Here is a 19,065-nt window from a genome sequence, read left to right as displayed (position 1 = left end):
ACTCATTTTATTAAATTGTCTTTTTTGGTAAAAACACGAAAAGGATAATTGGGTGTTTCTCATACACTGATGTACACAAAGGTTATCCGTGTAAAAAAAATATTCGACCGCATGTCCTCGGCGTGGACCAGTGTGTTTCGAGAAATGTGCCGCAGATTCAGCATTGCATCCGATGAATTCAGGTATCATCAACGTTTTCAAGCATCATACCGCAGTCTTGGCTTTGGCTAAGACAGATTCGGGAAGGGGTCCCGCGGTCTTGAGATAAAGTGTGAAACCCTGTAAGAAGTCTAATAAATCGTATTAGACACTAAAAAGACAACAATTCGACGAGTCGTCTAGTTACACATGAGCTGTCAATTAATAGATAGTTATTGGGATCCGTTGCCTTTTTATTTCGATTTTGGCTGGTAGGGGGGACCTCGTTCCTACACAATCCTTGACCATAGCCTCACCAAGCGTCATATGTCAAAAGCATCTGCCCATTTTGCTCCAAGCGTAACTGCCCTTTTTGCCCCAATCGTAACTGGCCATTTTTCCCCACGTGCAGCATTTTTGTATACTTGAAATATTAGTAAAAATACGCATTCAATGGCCTTGCTCGCTTCAGACAAATAGTATAGTAAAATCATATCTTTAAAAACATACCATGTACATTTTCCACGCATCCCTGTTACACTGTTTTGAGCTTATTTTCGAAGTGGCAAAAATTACATAAAATGCTTAAGCTTATTTTACATTTTTCTGGGTAGTTTGTAATTTAAGGGTTATAACACTTACGTGATATCCATAAAGCACTCCAATGAATACATTTCGAGCATTGGAATGTATCTTTGCTGTGAAGTTGCCCATTTTGCCCGCTTTCTCTTCTGAATGAGAAAGGCAAATTTGCCAAAACCACAGGAGAATTTGAATTAAGGATTTTTTTTAATAAAATTTTCAGATTGTTGGATTCGATGTAATGTATCTTTGCTGTGAAGTTGCCCATTTTGCCCGCTTTCTCTTCTGAATGAGAAAGGCAAATTTGCCAAAACCACAGGAGAATTTGAATTAAGGATTTTTTTTAATAAAATTTTCAGATTGTTGGATTCGACTAAACAGATGTGACGTTCATCGAGTATCAATGATTATCTTATCGTCGCTCAGATAACGCATGTATTTGATTTAAGCGAATGTAAGTAACATCTCCCTAATATCGTTTTACAATTTACAACTGTTTTTTTTTTCAATGATGAACATCCGATGATCTTGATGGTGTAGCATCTAGTATTCACATCTATTATTTTATTCCGGTCGCTTTTCGCTGTGCTTTCTGGTATGTTCTTCGGCATTTTTTGTAAATTTTTTCCTATCTTTTAGAAATTCTTCCGCCAGGTCTGCACGTAAAGGATGTTCAGGTTCGGGATCATTGACCAACTCTATTAACGCCTGAATAACTAGAATGAAAAAGATAATTAAATATTTCCCTTCTGTAATCTTCATTTTTATTATACTTACTAACCTTGGTCTGTTTTTGTTGCCGGTTTCCAATTTTCGGCACTTATAATCGGAAGACAAACTTGACCCTTTTCATCAATATTTGGGTGGTATATTTTGGTTTTAAACGAAATCTTTGGTGGTTTGAATGGGTATTCGGCTGGAAAATTTATCTCTATTCTAAAAGCTCCTTTGTTATAGGGGACGTTATCCTTAGGTAAAGATAGAAAGAAAACTCATTATTGGTTTTATAAACAAATAACGTCGCCAAAACAAACCAGTACTGTTGGCAATGGCAATGCTAAACCGTCGTCAAGCTTAAATTAAAAATAATTCAAGGCCAGATTTGTATAGCCCATGATTTATGAGGAATGTACAGTGGCTTACCGATGAATGGAACACACCAGTATCAGATGATTTACACCTGTTTCCAGATAGGTTCGAATCGCAAACCACCTGCTTCAAATCGCATGGCACTACGATCGAATGCGTACATGCACGGTTGAATCGCGTGCCAGTACGGTTGAATCGTCTTCCACTACGATCGAATCGTGTACCATTACGATAGAGTTGAACCATTGAATTTCTGAAAGGTAGAGTATAGCAAGCCTTTTGTTTACGTTTGAAAGCTGCTTTCTTCTTCGCCGATAGCAATTCGTTTGTAAAATACGAATGGTAATTATTCACTGATTATGGATAAAACCCACGAATATTAGTTGTAAACAAGGGTTTTATCACCAACGAGGAACCATGACTATTCGCTGATAACAAAAATTTTACGTGTAGTCAGTGAATAATTAAATTTTATTAGAATTTTAGAAACGAATTGACATTGGCGAAGAAGGAAGCAGTTTGCAAACGTAAACAAACAGTTTACTATGCTTTACCTTTCAGAATTCCAATGGTAGCGCCACATGATTCAATCCGTAGTGGAACGCGATTCAACCATGGTTGCACGCATTCGATCGTAGTGACATGCGATTCGAAGCAGGCGGTTTGCGATTCGATGCACACGGCACGAGATTCGAACCTAGCTGGAAACAGGTGTAACTACTCCATGCCACGTTGATGAGATGGAAATGTCTATTTACACTATATTTTGTCCACAACAAAAAATAGGCCCAAGGAATGTGTAGGAACGAGGTCAAATATTAACCAAAATCGGATTGGCCATCTTATGTGCCATTTGTCAACGGAGAGCCCTTCATCATTCATCATACCCTCAAAAATGTATTATTACTTATGAAATACTCATCCTGTAAAATTTATGAACTAATTAACAATTTGGAATGCTGTCTCAGTCAGTCAGTCAGTAATTAACACCGAAAATGCTGTCAGTCGCTGTCAATACATGCTGTCAGATATTTTCTCAGGTGCTTTCTCGGTGTATGTAGAAACGCTCTAACTCGAATTCGCCTAAGGGCCGTGTCTGTGCTCCATCGGATGCGATTTTATCGAAAGGCCTGTCAAAATTTTATATGGGATTTGACAGATAACGTCGGACGTGCGATTTCGTCGTACGACGGAATCAAAAATTTTTGATTTCGTCGGACGCCGCATCCGATTTTATCTGTCAAACTAAATGTTTGGTGTTTTGTAGGAGCAATCTCAACTTAATTTTTCATAATCGTTATATTATTAACATCATCCAAATAATCGCAATATGATACGAAAAAGCGTTTGACAGCACGTGCGATAAAATCGCAAGCGATGGAGCACAGACACGGGCCTAACTCGGGTGTCGCGTAACTCGGGGAAAACTGTAATCAACTACAGTGGAACGTCGATTATCCGGGCAGCTCGGGACCGGGCGGTTGCCGGTTAATCGATTTGCACGGATAATGGTCCAAGAAATGTCAAATTCATATAAAAATTAAAAAATCCACTAATTTTATGATTAATTCACCTTGAATCAATCAATAAATCGTTAGTAGAATATTATTTTAATCAATAACTAGGGTAAATGTACCAATAGTGGTGCAATTTGTAGTGGTACCGATGTGTTTTAATGGATTTAAAGTGTCAGGAACGACAATTTCTGAATATTTTAACACATAGCAATTGGAATATGTTTTATCTACGCAATCACAACCATTTTTACCATGAAACACATCAAATTTACGAAAAATTACATATTTTTGTGACTGCTTCGTTGTACCTATAATGGTGGTATGGTTCCTATAGTCGTCGTATTGTGTTCCTATAGTGGTGGTAAACAAAGATGCATCAAAAACGGTGTATAATATCAATGAAACTTAGTTTCGAAGCTGTTTTCGTATGAATAGCAAGGATTAAAAAATGTATAAATTTGCTTGATGAAACTATTCACTAAAGTACTGCATCACACCTGTGGTCAACCTACACCCGGAAGAGTGTGCTTGATTTGAAGTCAATTTATCATTCAGCCAGATAAGCGAATTTTGGCCTGTTTTTGGTAAATTACCTACATAAAAATCATTTCTGTTGCTTATTTTAGTGAAAACAGTACCTCATGCCAAAAATTTCCTCGAAAAAATCTAAAACGACCTGTATTTATTGATTTTATAACTATAACCACTATAGGAACATGCCTGTTTTGTGTACCTATAATGGCACTATGGTAAAAAACACTTAAAAATGCATAAATATGGTCAAAAGGCAAATAATTTTAGTAAAACAATAACATTACATAACAGTTATGTTGAAAAACTAATAATTGCGTGGTTATGTGGTCGTTTAGAACGTTAACAGAAAAATGAGTTTCGTTATGAAATCCTAAGGATTTTGGAAAAATGTTGACCCATTTCACAAAATAATGGATTTTTCGATCACTAAGTAACGGAATGGCCTCATTTAAATTTTAAACCCTTTGTAAAAGGCTAAAGAACATTTAACACTAACTTGAATAACTTAATTACTTTTAATTTGCCCTATGAACCGCATTTTAGAGCAATAGCACCACTATAGGTACATTTACCCTATAGGTTTAACAACTGTTCATGAACAAAAATAATTTCGAAAACACCACTAGACACTACAGAGCTGCACAAAAAACTGGTTGGCCCTTGACTATCGCAGCAAATGTTCGCTGTACGTTTGAACAGCTGTCACATTTATGCGCACGGTTAAGCCACCCGCCGGTTAATCCGCCCCCGGATGTACTGTATATATATACAGTGCAGCGCCGTTTATCCGGGCTTCTCGGGACTTGACCTCGCCCGGATATGCGAATAACACGGATAATGAGTCAAATGATATATTTTATCACCTATTCCTGAATTATTTTTGGAAAATTATCTTATTTTTTGATAAAAGGAACCCAGTTTTTATTAACTTGATGGTTTTCACATAAGAATACAGGCGGTCCCCGAGATACACGGTTATTGGGGACCGAAAACGGCCGAAATATACCGCGTATCTCGAATTTCCGCGTAAGTCGAATCTCGTGGTTTTCAGCTAAAATAATACTAATTTTTGTGTAATTTTGGCAGTAGGGGGCGGTTTTAGTCACTTTATGAATTATTTGATATGATTCTGACTGAATATAACATTTTTAAACCTTTTGAAATAGTTTTTAACATTGGATGGAAACGGAAATTATTTGGCAATTTACCATTGATGTGTCAAATCAGTACAATTTGCTCAAAGAACTGTCAAATTTAGAAAACCGCGTATCTCCGAATCCGCGTATAAGAGGTACCGTGTATCTCGGGGACCGCCTGTATTTGAAATTTGCCTTGAATTATCGTGTCTTTTGTTATGACAATGTGCTCTTTTAACCGCTTTTTCAAATATCCTCATAACGCAATGTCACCTTTGTATGGAACTGTCATTTCTCAACAGCACGGATACACGGATAGCCGGATAAAAGGTACCCGGATAAACGGCGCTCCACTGTATTTATATACAGTCTGTTCCCGAGTTACGCGGTTTCTGTGTTCCCGACGAATCCGCGTAACTCGAATATCCGCGTATGTCCAATTTCACATTTTTTGAATAAAATACTATTCAGTCATCAGATTTTTTTTATTTTGTTTAGTACTTTTATACACTTTATCATTTATTTGATATAATTTGTGCGAAAAATTCTAATATTTCTGGCTTTTAAGCGGTTTCAATTTGTTAGCAAAAATGCAATTCATACTGAACTTGAAGCAAATTGTACTGATTAGACATTTGATCTGTCAAATTTAGAAAATCGCGTATCTCCGAATCCGCGTAAGTCGAGAACCGCGTAACTCGGGAACAGACTGTATGTATGTATGTATGTACGTATGTATGTATGTATGTATGTATGTATGTATGTATGTATGTATGTATGTATGTATGTATGTATGTATGTATGTATGTATGTATATATATATATTATATATATATATATATATATATATATATATATATATATATATATATATATATATATATATATATATATATATATATATATATATATATATATATATATATATATATATATATATATATATATATATATATATATATATATATATATATATATATATATATATATATATATATATATATATATATATCAATTTTTATATTTGATGGTTAGGCTATATTTTGGCTGAAAATTCCGTGATTCGACTTACGCGGAAATTAGATAAGCGGTTTTTTGTCGGTTCCCATTGATAGCGTATCTCGGGGACAGCCTGTAAAGTTAAATCGCGTATTTCGGGGAATGTGTGTGTTTTGTTACAAGGATTTTGGGCTATCTACTCTTCCATTGTGTGTTTGTGTAATTGAAAATATAATTGTACATATAATAAGACTAGAATAATACTACAAGCAAACTCATTGGTTTACTTCACAAGCACAATTCTTACCGGTACAATCAATCCCGTCCAAAGTAGTAAATTTGTTTCATCTACAAGAATGTCACGAAAGGATTTCATGCCTGACGATCGGATGTCTGCCAGTTCCTACAAGAGATGCCAACAGGAAAATCAGATGAAAAAAGAGCCACACAACCATAACATAGAACATTTCGGTGGATGTCCAACTACATGTTAGGAGTAAAAACATCATGTTGATAACGTCGCTTAATTTATAACACTTTAACAAAATCTGTACCATCGAAAATGTATTTAACCATTTAATTGAGTATCAGTTCATCAATCATAACACTGATAACACTGAAGCCGCGCTAAGCCCTCATTCCTATCAATATCATTAATAACTTTAGTTTTATTCTGTTTTTTTACTACACACTTTTAAGCCAACGAAATATCCGAAAGTAATACTACAAAAATCAACTTACTTTTTGCAATCTTCGTGTGGCTGCCATTTTGCTAAGATATATTAAATAAAGGTTGTTATTTCCTGTTTGGCAGCTAGATTATCATCAAATTGAAAGATTCAACCTAATTGCGTTTTATGTCAAGTAAGACACTCCCAATGAGCAAGCCCAGAGTCCATTTACCAACCTAAGTGACATTTGTAAAAAAAATTCCATGAAACGAATTCGGGCAGTCTGCGAGCTCGCAGAAAATCCGTTTGTTAACATATATGCATGCGGTAAAGAGAGTTGCAGACTGGTGACATTCATTTGATGAAAAATAATGTTGTTAATTTTATGTTTTTTTAGTTATATATACACATAGATTTTTTAGTTATATATTTTAGTTATATATATGTACACATAGACATTGGTGTATACATGCAAATTAATAGATATTTGTATTGATTTAGGTTACAAAAAATCAGTATTTCAAAACAGATTTTAACTCATTTATTTTTGCCTCAATTAATACATTACTGTTTTGTAAATGGTATTTTTAATTTCTGCATAAATTTTGAAATTATTTATCTAAAAAATGTGAATGAAATCAGATTATACAAGAGCTTCCGACTACCATCTACCTAGTCGAAATAAATTCGATCGACAACGAGCGTATGCGATACCAATTGTCGACAAAATTGTCGACTGCTCGATATTTTACATAGGGTTTGTCTACTGGTCGAAACTGACTTTGCGATTTCGATTGCGATCAAATTAACAATTCGTATGCGATGCCAAAGTGAAAGTGCCTATCCAAATCCATATTCCACAAATATTTGTAAAAATGCTGGTTTGGTTCTGCTTTTCTTTTTGGCATTTTGTTCCTATTTTTGGCATGCTGTGTTCCGATTTTCGGCAACGCAAATACAGGTCAGAAAATGTTTTAATCAATGTAAATAGGTAAATACAAAATTAGCCAAAAACGCTTATCGGCCAATTTTGGCATGTTAAAGATTGAATTCGCCTTTTGCAGTAGATAAAAAGCATCAAAGTTCCAGGTGGTCCTTCTAAATAGCGCCTAAGCAGCTTCCTTAGGCCAAAAATGCACGGACCGGAATTTCTCGACCGCGGAATTCCACCTGCTGACAAATCCATTTACAAAGTGTCAACGGCAACTTTCCCGAACTGTCATATCCATACATTTTTCAGCAAGCGGAATTCCGCGGCCGCGAAATTCCGGTCCGTGTATTTTCGGCCTTATGCTACAATGCCGGGGATTATTTTTCTTTGTGTTTTATTTTCTAGCAAGCGTCAAGGGCCACCTCGTACCGTTTTCATGCATTAAAAAGCTATAAAGTTCCAAGTTCGGTACGCTTTCTTAACAAGCCTTCAAGTTCCATCGTGAACCATCACATCACACATCAACCTAATCAGCTACAAGGCTCCTGAGAGTACCATGTGCCTGTTCAAAGGCTTAATAGTTCCGCAAAGTACCGTCTATCTCTTAATCAGCCACAACCCAACTAGCCAGCTCATACTTTAACCTTTAAGTTGGCAACCGGATACCCGGGTATTTTTTTCAACTTTAAACTGCCATAACTTTTGATTCATTGCTTTTATTGACCTGAAATTTGCCGTAGCCTCCCAACTTTTAATTTATGATTTTTTGGTGCATAAGTTGTAATTTTAAACAGCCTGTAAGTATTTTATTTTGATTTTTTTTTTAACTTTACCACGTAAGTTGGCAACCAGCATACCCGGGTATTCCATACATTTTGTATGTAGAATGACGTTTCTCTTCTACCTCTTTTCGTATTGTGCTTATTTTCGAGTCAAATTCAAGCGATTCCAAATTTCAATATGACCGTTATTTTTATATTAAAATGAAAAAAAAACTTAATGAATAAATGAAATAGAAGAGAATATATAGTCGGCATTACTTGCTTACAGCATTAAAATATAGAAAGCATTGTTTACCTATGAAAATCGTTAATTTTTTGCATCAAAACGTGTGGAATACACGGGTATGCCGGTTGCCAACTTACGTGTGTAAATCTGGTTGCCAACTCTACGGTTAAAGCTGATTTGGGGCTGTTTAACGAAAAATCGTCCCGATGTCGTAAAATTAGAAACATGCATTTTAGCTTTATTACCATAGCAATGGATCCTATATTGCGCAAAATTTTGTTTACGTTTTTCACGAACCTCAAGTTTTGTCACTTTTCTTCTTTGGCACAACAACCCAAATAGCCAGCTCGTACTTTATAGCTGATTTAGGACTGTTTAACGAAAAATCGTTCCGATGTCGTACTTTGTGGCTGATTAACAGATAGGCGGTACTTTGCGGAACTATGGAGCTTTTTCACAGGTACATGGTACTCTTTGGAACTTTGCGGCTGATTAGCACTATGTGTAGGGTTCATAATAGAACTTGAAGGCTTGTTAAGAAAGAGTACAGGCGGTCCCCGAGATACACGGTTAATGGGGACCGAAAACGGCCAAAATATACCGCGTATCTCGAATTTCCGCGTAAGTCGAATCTCGTGATTTCCAGCTAAAATATCACAAATTTTCGTGTAATTTTGGCAGTAGGGGGCGGTTTTAGTCACTTTATGAATTATTTGATATGATTCTGACTAAATATAACAGTTTTAAACCTTTTGAAAAAGTTTTTAACATTGGATCGAAACGGAAATTATTTGGCAATTTACAATTGATGTGTCAAATCAGTACAATTTGCTCAAAGAACTGTCAAATTTAGAAAACCGCGTATCTCCGAATCCGCGTATAAGAGGTACCGTGTATCTCGGGGTCCGCCTGTACTTAACTTGGTGGAACTTTATAGCTTTTTAATGCATGACATCGGTTCAAGGTGACTCTTGTCAAAGTGTCAAAGACGGACGCCGGCAATAATCTCAATGCTGCTGTACAAGTTAGATTCGTTAATTGAAGAATGAATATTGAGTGAAGTGATTGTGAATTATCAGTAATTTGTGTAAAATTGTGTGTAATTCATCAATACAAAAGATTTAGAAATATACATATGTTTTTAAACGAAACAAATCTTGTTGTTTATTTCATCGATGACGCTTGCTTGAAAATAAAACACAAAGAAAAATAATCCCTGGCATCGTGGCATAAGGAAGCTGCTTAGGCGCTGTTTGAAAGACTCACATAGAACTTTGATGCTGTTTATCTACTGCAAAAGGCGAATTAGAGCAGCGATCTTTAGCGTGCCAAAATGAGCTGCTTAAGCAATCCTGGCTATTTGGGAACCGTCGTCAGTCAAGGCCTGCCCGTATCCACTAGTGAAGTGAGCTTGGCTTTCAGTGACTTTTCGTTACCATAGCAGGATAGTCAGTCCTACGTATGGAGGCACGGTCTATACGGGGTTTGAACCCACGACGGGCATGTTGTTAAGTCGTACGAGTTGAAGACTGTACCATCAGACCGTCCCATTTGTCACTTTTAGTGAACTTTATTTCTTGGCTGGTCAAGGCAAGGATAATGTATTTAGAAGGTTGATGTTTATCGCTTTGCTGTGTGATATTGTGGGAGACATCTGTCACTCTCTGCAATTTCATTACCCTGCACCAGCCCAAGGTGTTTTAAAATGACAAGGTGAAGTTGTTCAGAGCAAAATGACATTTCTCGACTTGACATAACTATTCCGGTGGCTCCCGTGTTAAAATCGTGGATAGCTGATGCGAGGTAGTGAAATTTGTATGCAATGAGTGACAGCCCAAGTGCCACAAATCCACTAAACGACCACTAAACGCCTTCTAAACGACTCAAGCTCTCTACCTAAACGGAATATAGAAAGACTTCGTTTAGCAGACGGCAAACGACTCATGCATTCTAAAAATAGCAAAAAAAAAGCTGGTGGCGCTCTCTGTTGGTGGGATACCCCAACCAGTGGAGCTTCATCGCTTGGAGGAGAGCTTTCTCATTTCCTCTGTACTGTTGTATGGTTTCGCATTGAAGTTATGCATCGCTAGAACCAGAACGGCGATACGACTGTTTAAATACTAAACTCCAACGGAAACCACCAGCACTGAAGCAAGTGAGATTTGAGTAATGGTCGTTGGTGTTGATACCCACGTATCTGACCACACGACCATTCATGTAGATTTTTGCTGGGAAATTTAGAAGGCTATTTAGGTCATGATAAGATGAAACTTGTCGAAACACATTGCAAGAAAAGGATAGCAATATAATGATGAGTTGTAATACGCCATCTATTGATCAAACCAATGAAGCTGTGGAGCTTTCATTTTTTTTCGATGGATATTCAATTTTCCATTCGTTTAAGCTTAATCTTTGGCGCTTGGGTAGACATCAATATAATGTGTAAAATGCCGATTTATGGAGTGTGGATGCAAAATACAAATTTTTAGTGCTAAACAATTGTTTATTAAACGAAAACAATTCATTTATCATTTTCAAATAAAAGCAACATTCGTCGCATTTCATAACTGCCGTCGATCCTGGTTTTGTGCTTTTTTCTAAAGCCTCGATGCCCAATTGTTCTACATGACGACTCCTCCTTTCTACCCACTTTTACCTTGCCGGAGCCCCGGGAACAGTTATGTCAAGTCGAGAAATGTCATTTTGCGCAGAACTTCACCTTGTCATTTTAAAACACCTCTCTCAACAATTTCACCTTGTCATTTTAAAACACCTTGGGTCAAGGTTACCGAATTTTGACAAAAACTCACCGTTCCGTAGCAAGGTGTAATAAATGACAAGGTGAAGTTGTTCAGAGCAAAATGACATTTCTCGACTTGACATTTCTCTTCCGTGGGCTCCGGTATAAAAATCGTGGAGGGCTGGTGCGGGGTAATGAAATTTGTATGGAGAGAATGACAGATGTCCCCCACAATGTCGCCCAGCAAAAACGATAAAAATCAATCTTCTAAATACATTATCCTTGGTTCCGTAGCAATAGACGATGCGCAATCTCAGATTGCGCCAAGGTGTTATAAATGACAAGGTGAAGTTGTTCAGAGCAAAATGACATTTCTCGACTTGACATTTCTCTTCCGTGGGCTCTGTTATAAAAATCGGGGAGGGCTGGTACGGGGTAGTGAAATTTGTATGCAGAGAGTGACAGATGTCCCTCACAATGTCGCCCAGCAAAAATGATAAAAATCAACCTTCTAAATACATTATCCTTGGATTGCGTATATAGTTATCGGTCAAACGGATCGGTTTGATACATTTATCTGTCAAAAAAAAAAATACATCTCGGACATATAACCCAAGGTGGATTTAAAAATATCAGGTGGTGGACTCTAGTGCATTTTGACAATTCGTAACTTGACGTAAGGTCCCCAGGATTCAAACTTTGTTTACATTAATTTAATTTTGATCATATAATTTATCTACCCCATTTTTTCGATTAAATATTCTTTAAAAATATATTTTGGACTTCGCGAGTTCTTATTTAACATTAAAACATGGATTAAAGTGTGTTATTTTGTGTTATTCCTTGAAATTTTCTTATGATTCATTGTGTTTTCGACATTTTTGATGATAAAAATTAAGAAAGCATTTTTTTTCAAATTTCAATTAATTCCTCATTATCTACGAGCCGCATGGACAATTTACGTGAGGTTAGAACTCTTACCAACATGATTTAAATTTTCGTACATAAAAAACTCATCAAATCTTTTGTGAATATATCTCATTTTTTTATTAAACCAATAGACACACAAAAATGCACATAATAACAAAGAAATCTTTTCTATTTGCTAAGCTTTGTGTGCGGAAACAAATGTTTAACGGTTCTAAAATGACGTAAAATCCCTCAACTATGGCGATCCCCCAAAGCCCCTAGTCGACCACCTGATATTTTTAATCCACCTTGATATACCTTGAAAATTAATGCGCAATCCAAGGTGGATTAAAAATATCAGGTGGTTGATAAGGGCTTTTGTGGGGTCGCCATAGTTGAGGGACTTTACGTCTTTTTAAAACCGTTTAACATTTGTTTCCGCACACAAAGCTTAGCAAATAGAAAAGATTTCTTTGTTATTATGTGCATTTTTGTGTGTCTATTGGTTTAATAAAAAAATGAGATATATTCACAAAAGATTTGATGAGTTTTTTATGTACGAAAATTAAAATCATGTTGGTAAGAGTTCTAACCTCACGTAAATTGCCCATGCGGCTCGTAGATAATGAGGAATTAATGTGAAAATTGAAAAAAATAATGATTTCTTAGTTTTTATCATCAAAAATGTCGATAACACAACGAATTATAGAATAAATTCACGGAATAGCACAAAATAACACATTTTAATCCATGTTTTAATGTTAAATAAGAACTCGAAAAGTCCAAAATATATTTTTAAAGAATATTTAATCGAAAAAATGGGGTAGATAAATTATATGAACAAATGTAATAACTGTGTTTACAAGTTTGAATCCTGGGGACCTTACGTCAAGTGACGAATTGTCAAAATGCACTAAGATCCACCACCTGATATTTTTAAATCCACCTTGGTGTGGCACCAAGGACCGTAAAGATATCAGGTCAAGTTCAAGGACCTAAAGATATCAGGTCAAGTTATAAGCCCGTTTTGACAGCTAGGTGGAAGAAGAATCGACGAAGAAAACTGACAGTTAGTTTTCCGCTTTTGGCGAACGCTTCAAGTTCTCGAAGAAAAATTTCCATTTTAAATTACGAACTGTGTTCTAATAAACTAAAATATTCACCCAAATTGATCTCCACCAAATATTGACCATGCAAAACGTAAACAATCCATCAATACATATACAAGCGGAAAACCATCTGTCAAAATCGGAGCCCAGGGGGGGGATCGCCAAAAGCGCTATAACTACACCTCATTATACATTCCACCTTGTGTGGCACGTAATGATTTCTTCTTTATTAGCTGTCAGAGCTCGGTGTGATTTTGAAAGCTGTTCCAGACTAGTCCACGTTTTCATTGTAACTCCGCAATGTCTAATACCAAATATGTTAATTTTGCTAGAAGAAACAAGTGTAATGTGTTCAAAGTTAATAATAATCGCATTTCAAAACATGATGCCATCGGTGATGCGAATGAAAAATGTTTTCCTCACAAAACGAAATCGAAACGCTCTATAATGCATATTACAGTTACGGAAGAGGAAGAGGAAATCCAAATGCTGCGTAGACGCTACAATGACAAATTCTCAGTTTCTAAAGTTATTGAAACGTTCCAAGATTTTCCGCTCTCAAAGAAAACCTTAGCTGGATTAGCCGAAGCAGATTTCACTAGACCCACCGTCATTCAACGGGAATCTATATTGCCTGCTATATTCGGTAAAGATATTCTCGCGGCAGCGAAAACGGGTAGTGGAAAGACATTAGCTTTTATCATCCCTATCCTCGAACGATTATTCGTGGAGAAATGGACCCGCATGGATGGTTTAGGAGCTCTCATAATAACACCAACACGTGAACTGGCTGTACAGATTTACGAAACTATGACACAGGTCGGACGGCATCACGATTTTACCATTGGTCTTCTTATTGGAGGTCAAAATCTCAAATACGAGCGAAATCGCCTGCACAATCTGAACATAATAATCGGCACTCCCGGTCGTCTGTTACAACATATGGATCAAAATCCTTTATTTGATACAACAAACTTGAAAATATTGGTACTGGATGAAGCTGACAGATGCTTGGATATGGGATTCTCGGCTACAATGGATTCCATCATCGAAAATCTTCCAGAAGTACGACAAACTGTATTGTTTTCTGCAACACAAACGAATTCTGTTCGTGATTTAGCCAGAGTGAAACTAGTGAACCCTGTTCAAATTGCTCCACACGAGCATGAACAAATCGCCACACCGGCGAAATTACAGCAAAGCTACGTTGTAGTTGATCTTGCTAACAAACTGACCATGCTTTGGTCATTCCTGCAAACCCATCCTAAACAAAAAGTTATAGTATTTTTTTCCACTTGCAAACAGGTGAAATATTTCTACCAGGTATTTAAGAAGCTTCGTCCGACCTCTTTACTGTTACCATTGTATGGGGGAATGAACCAAGAAAAGCGTAACAAAATATATGGTGATTTTTGCAAAAAGAAAACAAATGTATGCTTGTTAGCCACAGATGTAGCATCGCGTGGGCTGGACTTCCCTAAGGTTAACTGGGTGGTTCAAATTGATTGCCCCGAAGACGTTGCCCAGTACATACATAGAGCCGGACGAACTGCAAGGTTGAATACAAGTGGTGAAAATTTACTCGTTTTGCTCCCGCACGAGGTAGATCCAATGTTAGATTCTCTAGAAAAGAACAAAATACCTATTAAGCAGATTAAAATTGATGAACGTCAGTTATTTTCACCACTGCTGAAAATCCAATCACTGCTTGCCCAATCCCCAGAATTAAAAGAGAGTGCAAAACGAGCTTTTGTTGCATACATCAAATCAATAGCCCTGATGAAGAATAAGGAAGTGTTTCAATTGCACAATTTAAATTTAGATGAGTTTGCAAACTCTTTAGGATTGAGTAACACTCCGCGTGTACGTTTTGTTTCTCGTACGTTGGAAAGGAAACGAAGTAAAATCTTAAATACTTCCGATTCTGAAAGTAAAATCAAAATTACTGGCATCGAAACTAAGGATAGCAGCGATGAAGAACAAGATCTGGATGATTTTCTACGAATTAAACACATTCATAATAGTTCACATTGCTTTGCATCGGATGATCTACAGGCTTCCAATGTTACTACTGAATCAGAAGATGTAAAAAAGATACAAAAAAAACGAATATCTAAGGTCAAGCTAGTAAAGAAGTCCCTACATATGAGTAAACGAATCGTATTTGATGAAGATGGTGCCCCGGTTAATACAAACGGTGAGCAATCGAACAAGTTCTACGATTTGAAAGATGCACGGTTTAGACTAGAACAACAAGATGCGGATGATAAAAAGCGTTATAAAGCATTAAAGAAAGCAAAAAGAATGATTATAAAAGAAAAGGAACGTAAAAGGCAAGTTGACGATTCTTGTGTTCTGGCTGATGATTTTGGCAGCGAAAGCGAAAATAGCGTTTCACTTGATTGGCTTCCTGATCCGGATAAAGTGTATGGAAAAAGAAATCATAATGGAAAACAAGTAGATTATAAACACGCTTCAGGAAGCTATGATTTTAAAGATACAGTCAAAAGAATACGTGTACTTCAAAATGCTCAAGCATTGTCCTTAAATGATACAGAACAACTGGCCATTAATTTGCTAAAATAGTATTTCCGACGATCGTGTCAAATCAGAACATAATAGTGGTCTCTCCAACAACGAAGTAAAAAAATACAAGTATGCAACGGAATGTTGATTCAATGATCTTTTGTTTTTCTTTTTTGTAAATGGTGTGTGTCTTACAAATATGTTTCAATAGTAGTGGGTAATTTATAGTTGATAACATCGTTTCTGAACTAATAAACATTTAACAGATTATAGCTGAAGTATTTTATTTGTATACGATACATTCTACAAATTCGCTTTCAGATATATTCAGCATTGAAATCCTACTCATGATTCAGTTATTTCAAATAACTAAAGAGATTTTCTCTAAACCATTCTTTCGTAAATTGAAGATGATTGCCCTCACACTCGAGAAATACGATTTTATTTTGATCGTCCATCTTTTTTAGACCAAGTCGATCCTGAAAAAAAGTAAGTAGAATTAAATTTGTGGCGGGCGAAAAGTAGATGTTACTTTACCTCGATATAGATATTGGTTTCCTTGAGGCCCTGTATTTCTTTATCCTGTCCAGGTTTGTAATAACCAAACCATTGGGTTTGTAATGGTTGAACAATGCTATCATTATTAAATTGAACCATTACAAATTTATTCAATTTTTGTAAATTTTTCACATAGGTTTTGTTGATGAACTGCTCGTTATTAATATCCGCTAAAAATGTGCTAGAAGTTCTGTATTTACTTTCATTCAGCGGATCATGCCAATACGTGGCTTGAACGAGAAAATTTTGCATCAAATCTGTATATGCGGCATAGTTTAGAAGCAGCCGAAACCGTTCACATGTTCGACTGCTTATTGAAGGACAGTTTGGTAATCCAAAAACCCCCTGATGTTGACCACCCAATGTAATCAAATTATGTATGCGTAGAGTTGAACATCTTTGCACCAGTGCTCGCCTGGAAGATACCAATTTTATTCCTTAATGGTCGTATTATATACATGCCTTCATACGCGAATAATTAAGGGACGGGCGTGACATGAATTACAAACATACAACTCAATACTCACAAAAACTGACTTCCCTGAGAAAATCCAATAGCATTGAATCCACCCTTCAATTGAGCATCCGTGCTTAGATCTTCACAAACCATATTGACCTGTATTAAAGTGCGATTGTTAATCTGTAGGGAACACTGTTTGTTCGAATGTTACCTGTTGATTGGGATGAATTAAGTAACCACTTTTAAAATCTTCAGTTATAGAATTTCCGATTTCAATCGATTTTACGTAAACATTGATTTCAGATTCTAGAAATTTTGTCACACCGCCCAAACTGAACGGAAAGCAACATGTATCACCTGAAGATTAAAAACAAACAAATACAAATTACAAAAAAAAATCAAACAAATCCAACATAACTTCTTGCATAACTTACCCATGCCGTGCCACAAAACAATAGGTAATTTCTCACTAGAAACTTGCACTTTTGTTGTGAGTGCAATGAAGTAGAAAATAACCACTTCAAATCTAGTATGTTGCATGTTTATGCAGTCACACATCAATTGTGAGACCAAAATGAACTTGGTGTTTGTCTTATCAACGTTTGTTATTAGTTTACTTTTAATTAGATTTTCATGAATTTTAAAATCACGGATGAATAAGAAAGAGCTCTTCTAAACTATACCACACTAGACACTAAATAGTTGCTTTAAGTAAATATGTTCTGCGGGCCTAGAGGCTAAAGAACTCCGCTGGAGCCAAAGACTCTCTAAACTAATCCAACAACTATAACAATGTTCTTCGGACCGATCCGCTTCATACCATTAAACTGAATAGATGTCACTTATACGATCTTTGTTTTTATAAAGCCGTAAACACACGTTACCGTGCAACCAGACATCCCGCCAAATATAATCGCGCCGTGATAAGGCCTTATTAGACGGAGGAAAATACCGTCATTTCTCGATTGGCATTTATCTGTCAAACTAAGACTTTGGCACAAAAATCCCTCTCGTACAAGGACCGTAAAGATATCAGGTCAAGTTATACAGGGTTTCCTAGCCAATCCGGCATCGTCAAAGCGTTATCGGTCGCCGTAAATACTGTTGCGGGCGTCGTAAACCCTCAATTGGGCACTGTCATTTCTATTCGGGCCTTGTGAAGTATGAATCGGGCAAAGTACAGAATGAATTGGGCCTACTTTATATTTTGTTGCTTTCTAGCTGTAAAACAATAGTTTTTTGCTAGTAGTTGAACTGATATGTAAGAAAATTCACTATTTTTAAGTTTAATCGCATAAAAAATTATTTAAATTCCTTTTTTTAAATTTTTAATTCAAACCCGTACAATGCAATTTGGTTTTACAGTGGAGCGCTGTTTATCCGGGACTTGACGTCGCACGGATAAGCGAATAACACGGATAATGAGTCATATGATATATTTTATCACCAACTCATGGTGATTTTTTGGAAATTTTTCTTATTTTTAATAAAAATAACCCAGTTTTTATTAAGTTCATGTTTTTCGAAAGAGAATTTTTAAAATTTGCCATGAATTACAGTGTTTTTTTGTTATGACAATGTGCTTTTTCAAATATCCTCCTCATAACCCAATGTCACTTTTGTATTGAACTGTCATTTCTCAACAGCACGGATAAACGGAAAGCCGGATAAAAGGTATCCGGATAAACGGCGCTCCACTGTATATTTTAAAAAAAATATAATATGTTTGGTGATTTAATTAGGTAAACATTTTAAAATAATACATAATAAGTTAAACAACATACAAAATACGTATTTTTAAACAACTTGATGGATCAAACACACCGAAGCTATCGACACCTTCAACAGTAGGACACTTTCATTCTGTACTATGCCCGATTCATACTTTACAAGGCCCGAATAGAAATGACAGTGCCCAATTGAGGGTTTACGTCGCCCGAAAAAGTATTTACGGCGACCAATAACGCTTTGACGATGCCGGATTGGCTAGGTAAACCCTGTAAGCCCGTTTTGGCAGCTAGGTGGAAGAAGACCCAAGCGCCACAGATTAAGCTTAAACGACTGGAAAATTGAATATCCATAGAAAAAAAAATGAAAGCTCCACAGCTTCATTGGTTTGATCAATAGATGGCGTATTACAACTCATCATTATATTGCT

General features: G+C 36.3%; 3 protein-coding genes across 6 annotated transcripts; 1 reads left to right on the top strand and 2 right to left on the bottom strand.

Annotated features, from left to right (window-relative positions):
- Positions 1-1,044: 1,044 nt before the first annotated feature.
- Positions 1,045-6,890, bottom strand: LOC1272856 (ubiquitin-conjugating enzyme E2-18 kDa). 4 transcript variants are annotated; one of them, XM_061650902.1, is made up of 5 exons: positions 6,737-6,890; positions 6,303-6,398; positions 6,069-6,128; positions 1,498-1,688; positions 1,045-1,436 (listed from the first exon to the last, which is right to left on the bottom strand). In XM_061650902.1, the coding sequence occupies exons 1-5, from the start codon at positions 6,761-6,763 to the stop codon at positions 1,406-1,408; spliced, it is 405 nt and encodes a 134-aa protein (XP_061506886.1). In that variant the 5' UTR covers positions 6,764-6,890; the 3' UTR covers positions 1,045-1,405. The 4 variants fall into 4 exon arrangements, with proteins under 4 accessions (XP_061506886.1, XP_061506884.1, XP_061506885.1 ...); XM_061650900.1 differs by having other exon boundaries at positions 1,502-1,688; positions 6,737-6,889; XM_061650901.1 differs by lacking the exon at positions 6,737-6,890 and adding an exon at positions 6,550-6,702 and having other exon boundaries at positions 1,502-1,688.
- A 6,665-nt stretch (positions 6,891-13,555) lies between these two features.
- On the top strand, positions 13,556-16,862 carry LOC4576037 (probable ATP-dependent RNA helicase DDX10). Its single transcript, XM_001230841.4, has one exon. It carries the CDS (start codon positions 13,664-13,666, stop codon positions 15,947-15,949), a length of 2,286 nt encoding a protein of 761 aa, XP_001230842.4. The 5' UTR covers positions 13,556-13,663; the 3' UTR covers positions 15,950-16,862.
- LOC1272860 (palmitoyl-protein thioesterase 1) lies at positions 16,148-17,887 on the bottom strand. Its single transcript, XM_311781.5, has 5 exons — positions 17,342-17,887; positions 17,119-17,264; positions 16,975-17,063; positions 16,427-16,862; positions 16,148-16,368 (listed from the first exon to the last, which is right to left on the bottom strand). The coding sequence occupies exons 1-5, from the start codon at positions 17,463-17,465 to the stop codon at positions 16,246-16,248; spliced, it is 918 nt and encodes a 305-aa protein (XP_311781.5). The 5' UTR covers positions 17,466-17,887; the 3' UTR covers positions 16,148-16,245.
- Positions 17,888-19,065: the final 1,178 nt, after the last annotated feature.

The sequence above is a fragment of the Anopheles gambiae genome, chromosome 2 (assembly GCF_943734735.2).
Source record: "Anopheles gambiae chromosome 2, idAnoGambNW_F1_1, whole genome shotgun sequence".
Classification (NCBI taxonomy): Eukaryota; Metazoa; Arthropoda; class Insecta; order Diptera; family Culicidae; genus Anopheles; species Anopheles gambiae.
Note: the sequence above shows the minus strand (reverse complement) of the source record. Positions and strands in the feature narration are given on the sequence as shown.

Coding starts and splice junctions, on each gene's coding strand:
- LOC1272856 (XM_061650900.1), bottom strand. CDS start 6,763: ATGGCAGCCACACGAAGATTGCAAAAA. Junction 6,129..6,302: donor GGACGGGATTGATTGTACCG/GTAAGAATTGTG, acceptor TTAACTTTACAG/GCTGTCCCCGAGATACGCTA. Junction 1,437..1,501: donor GGCAACAAAAACAGACCAAG/GTTAGTAAGTAT, acceptor TTTTCATTCTAG/TTATTCAGGCGTTAATAGAG.
- LOC4576037 (XM_001230841.4), top strand. CDS start 13,664: ATGTCTAATACCAAATATGTTAATTTTGCTAGAAGAAACAAGTGTAAT.
- LOC1272860 (XM_311781.5), bottom strand. CDS start 17,465: ATGTGTGACTGCATAAACATGCAACATACTAGATTTGAAGTGGTTATT. Junction 17,265..17,341: donor TGTTTTGTGGCACGGCATGG/GTAAGTTATGCA, acceptor TTTAATCTTCAG/GTGATACATGTTGCTTTCCG. Junction 17,064..17,118: donor TAATTCATCCCAATCAACAG/GTAACATTCGAA, acceptor ACTTTAATACAG/GTCAATATGGTTTGTGAAGA.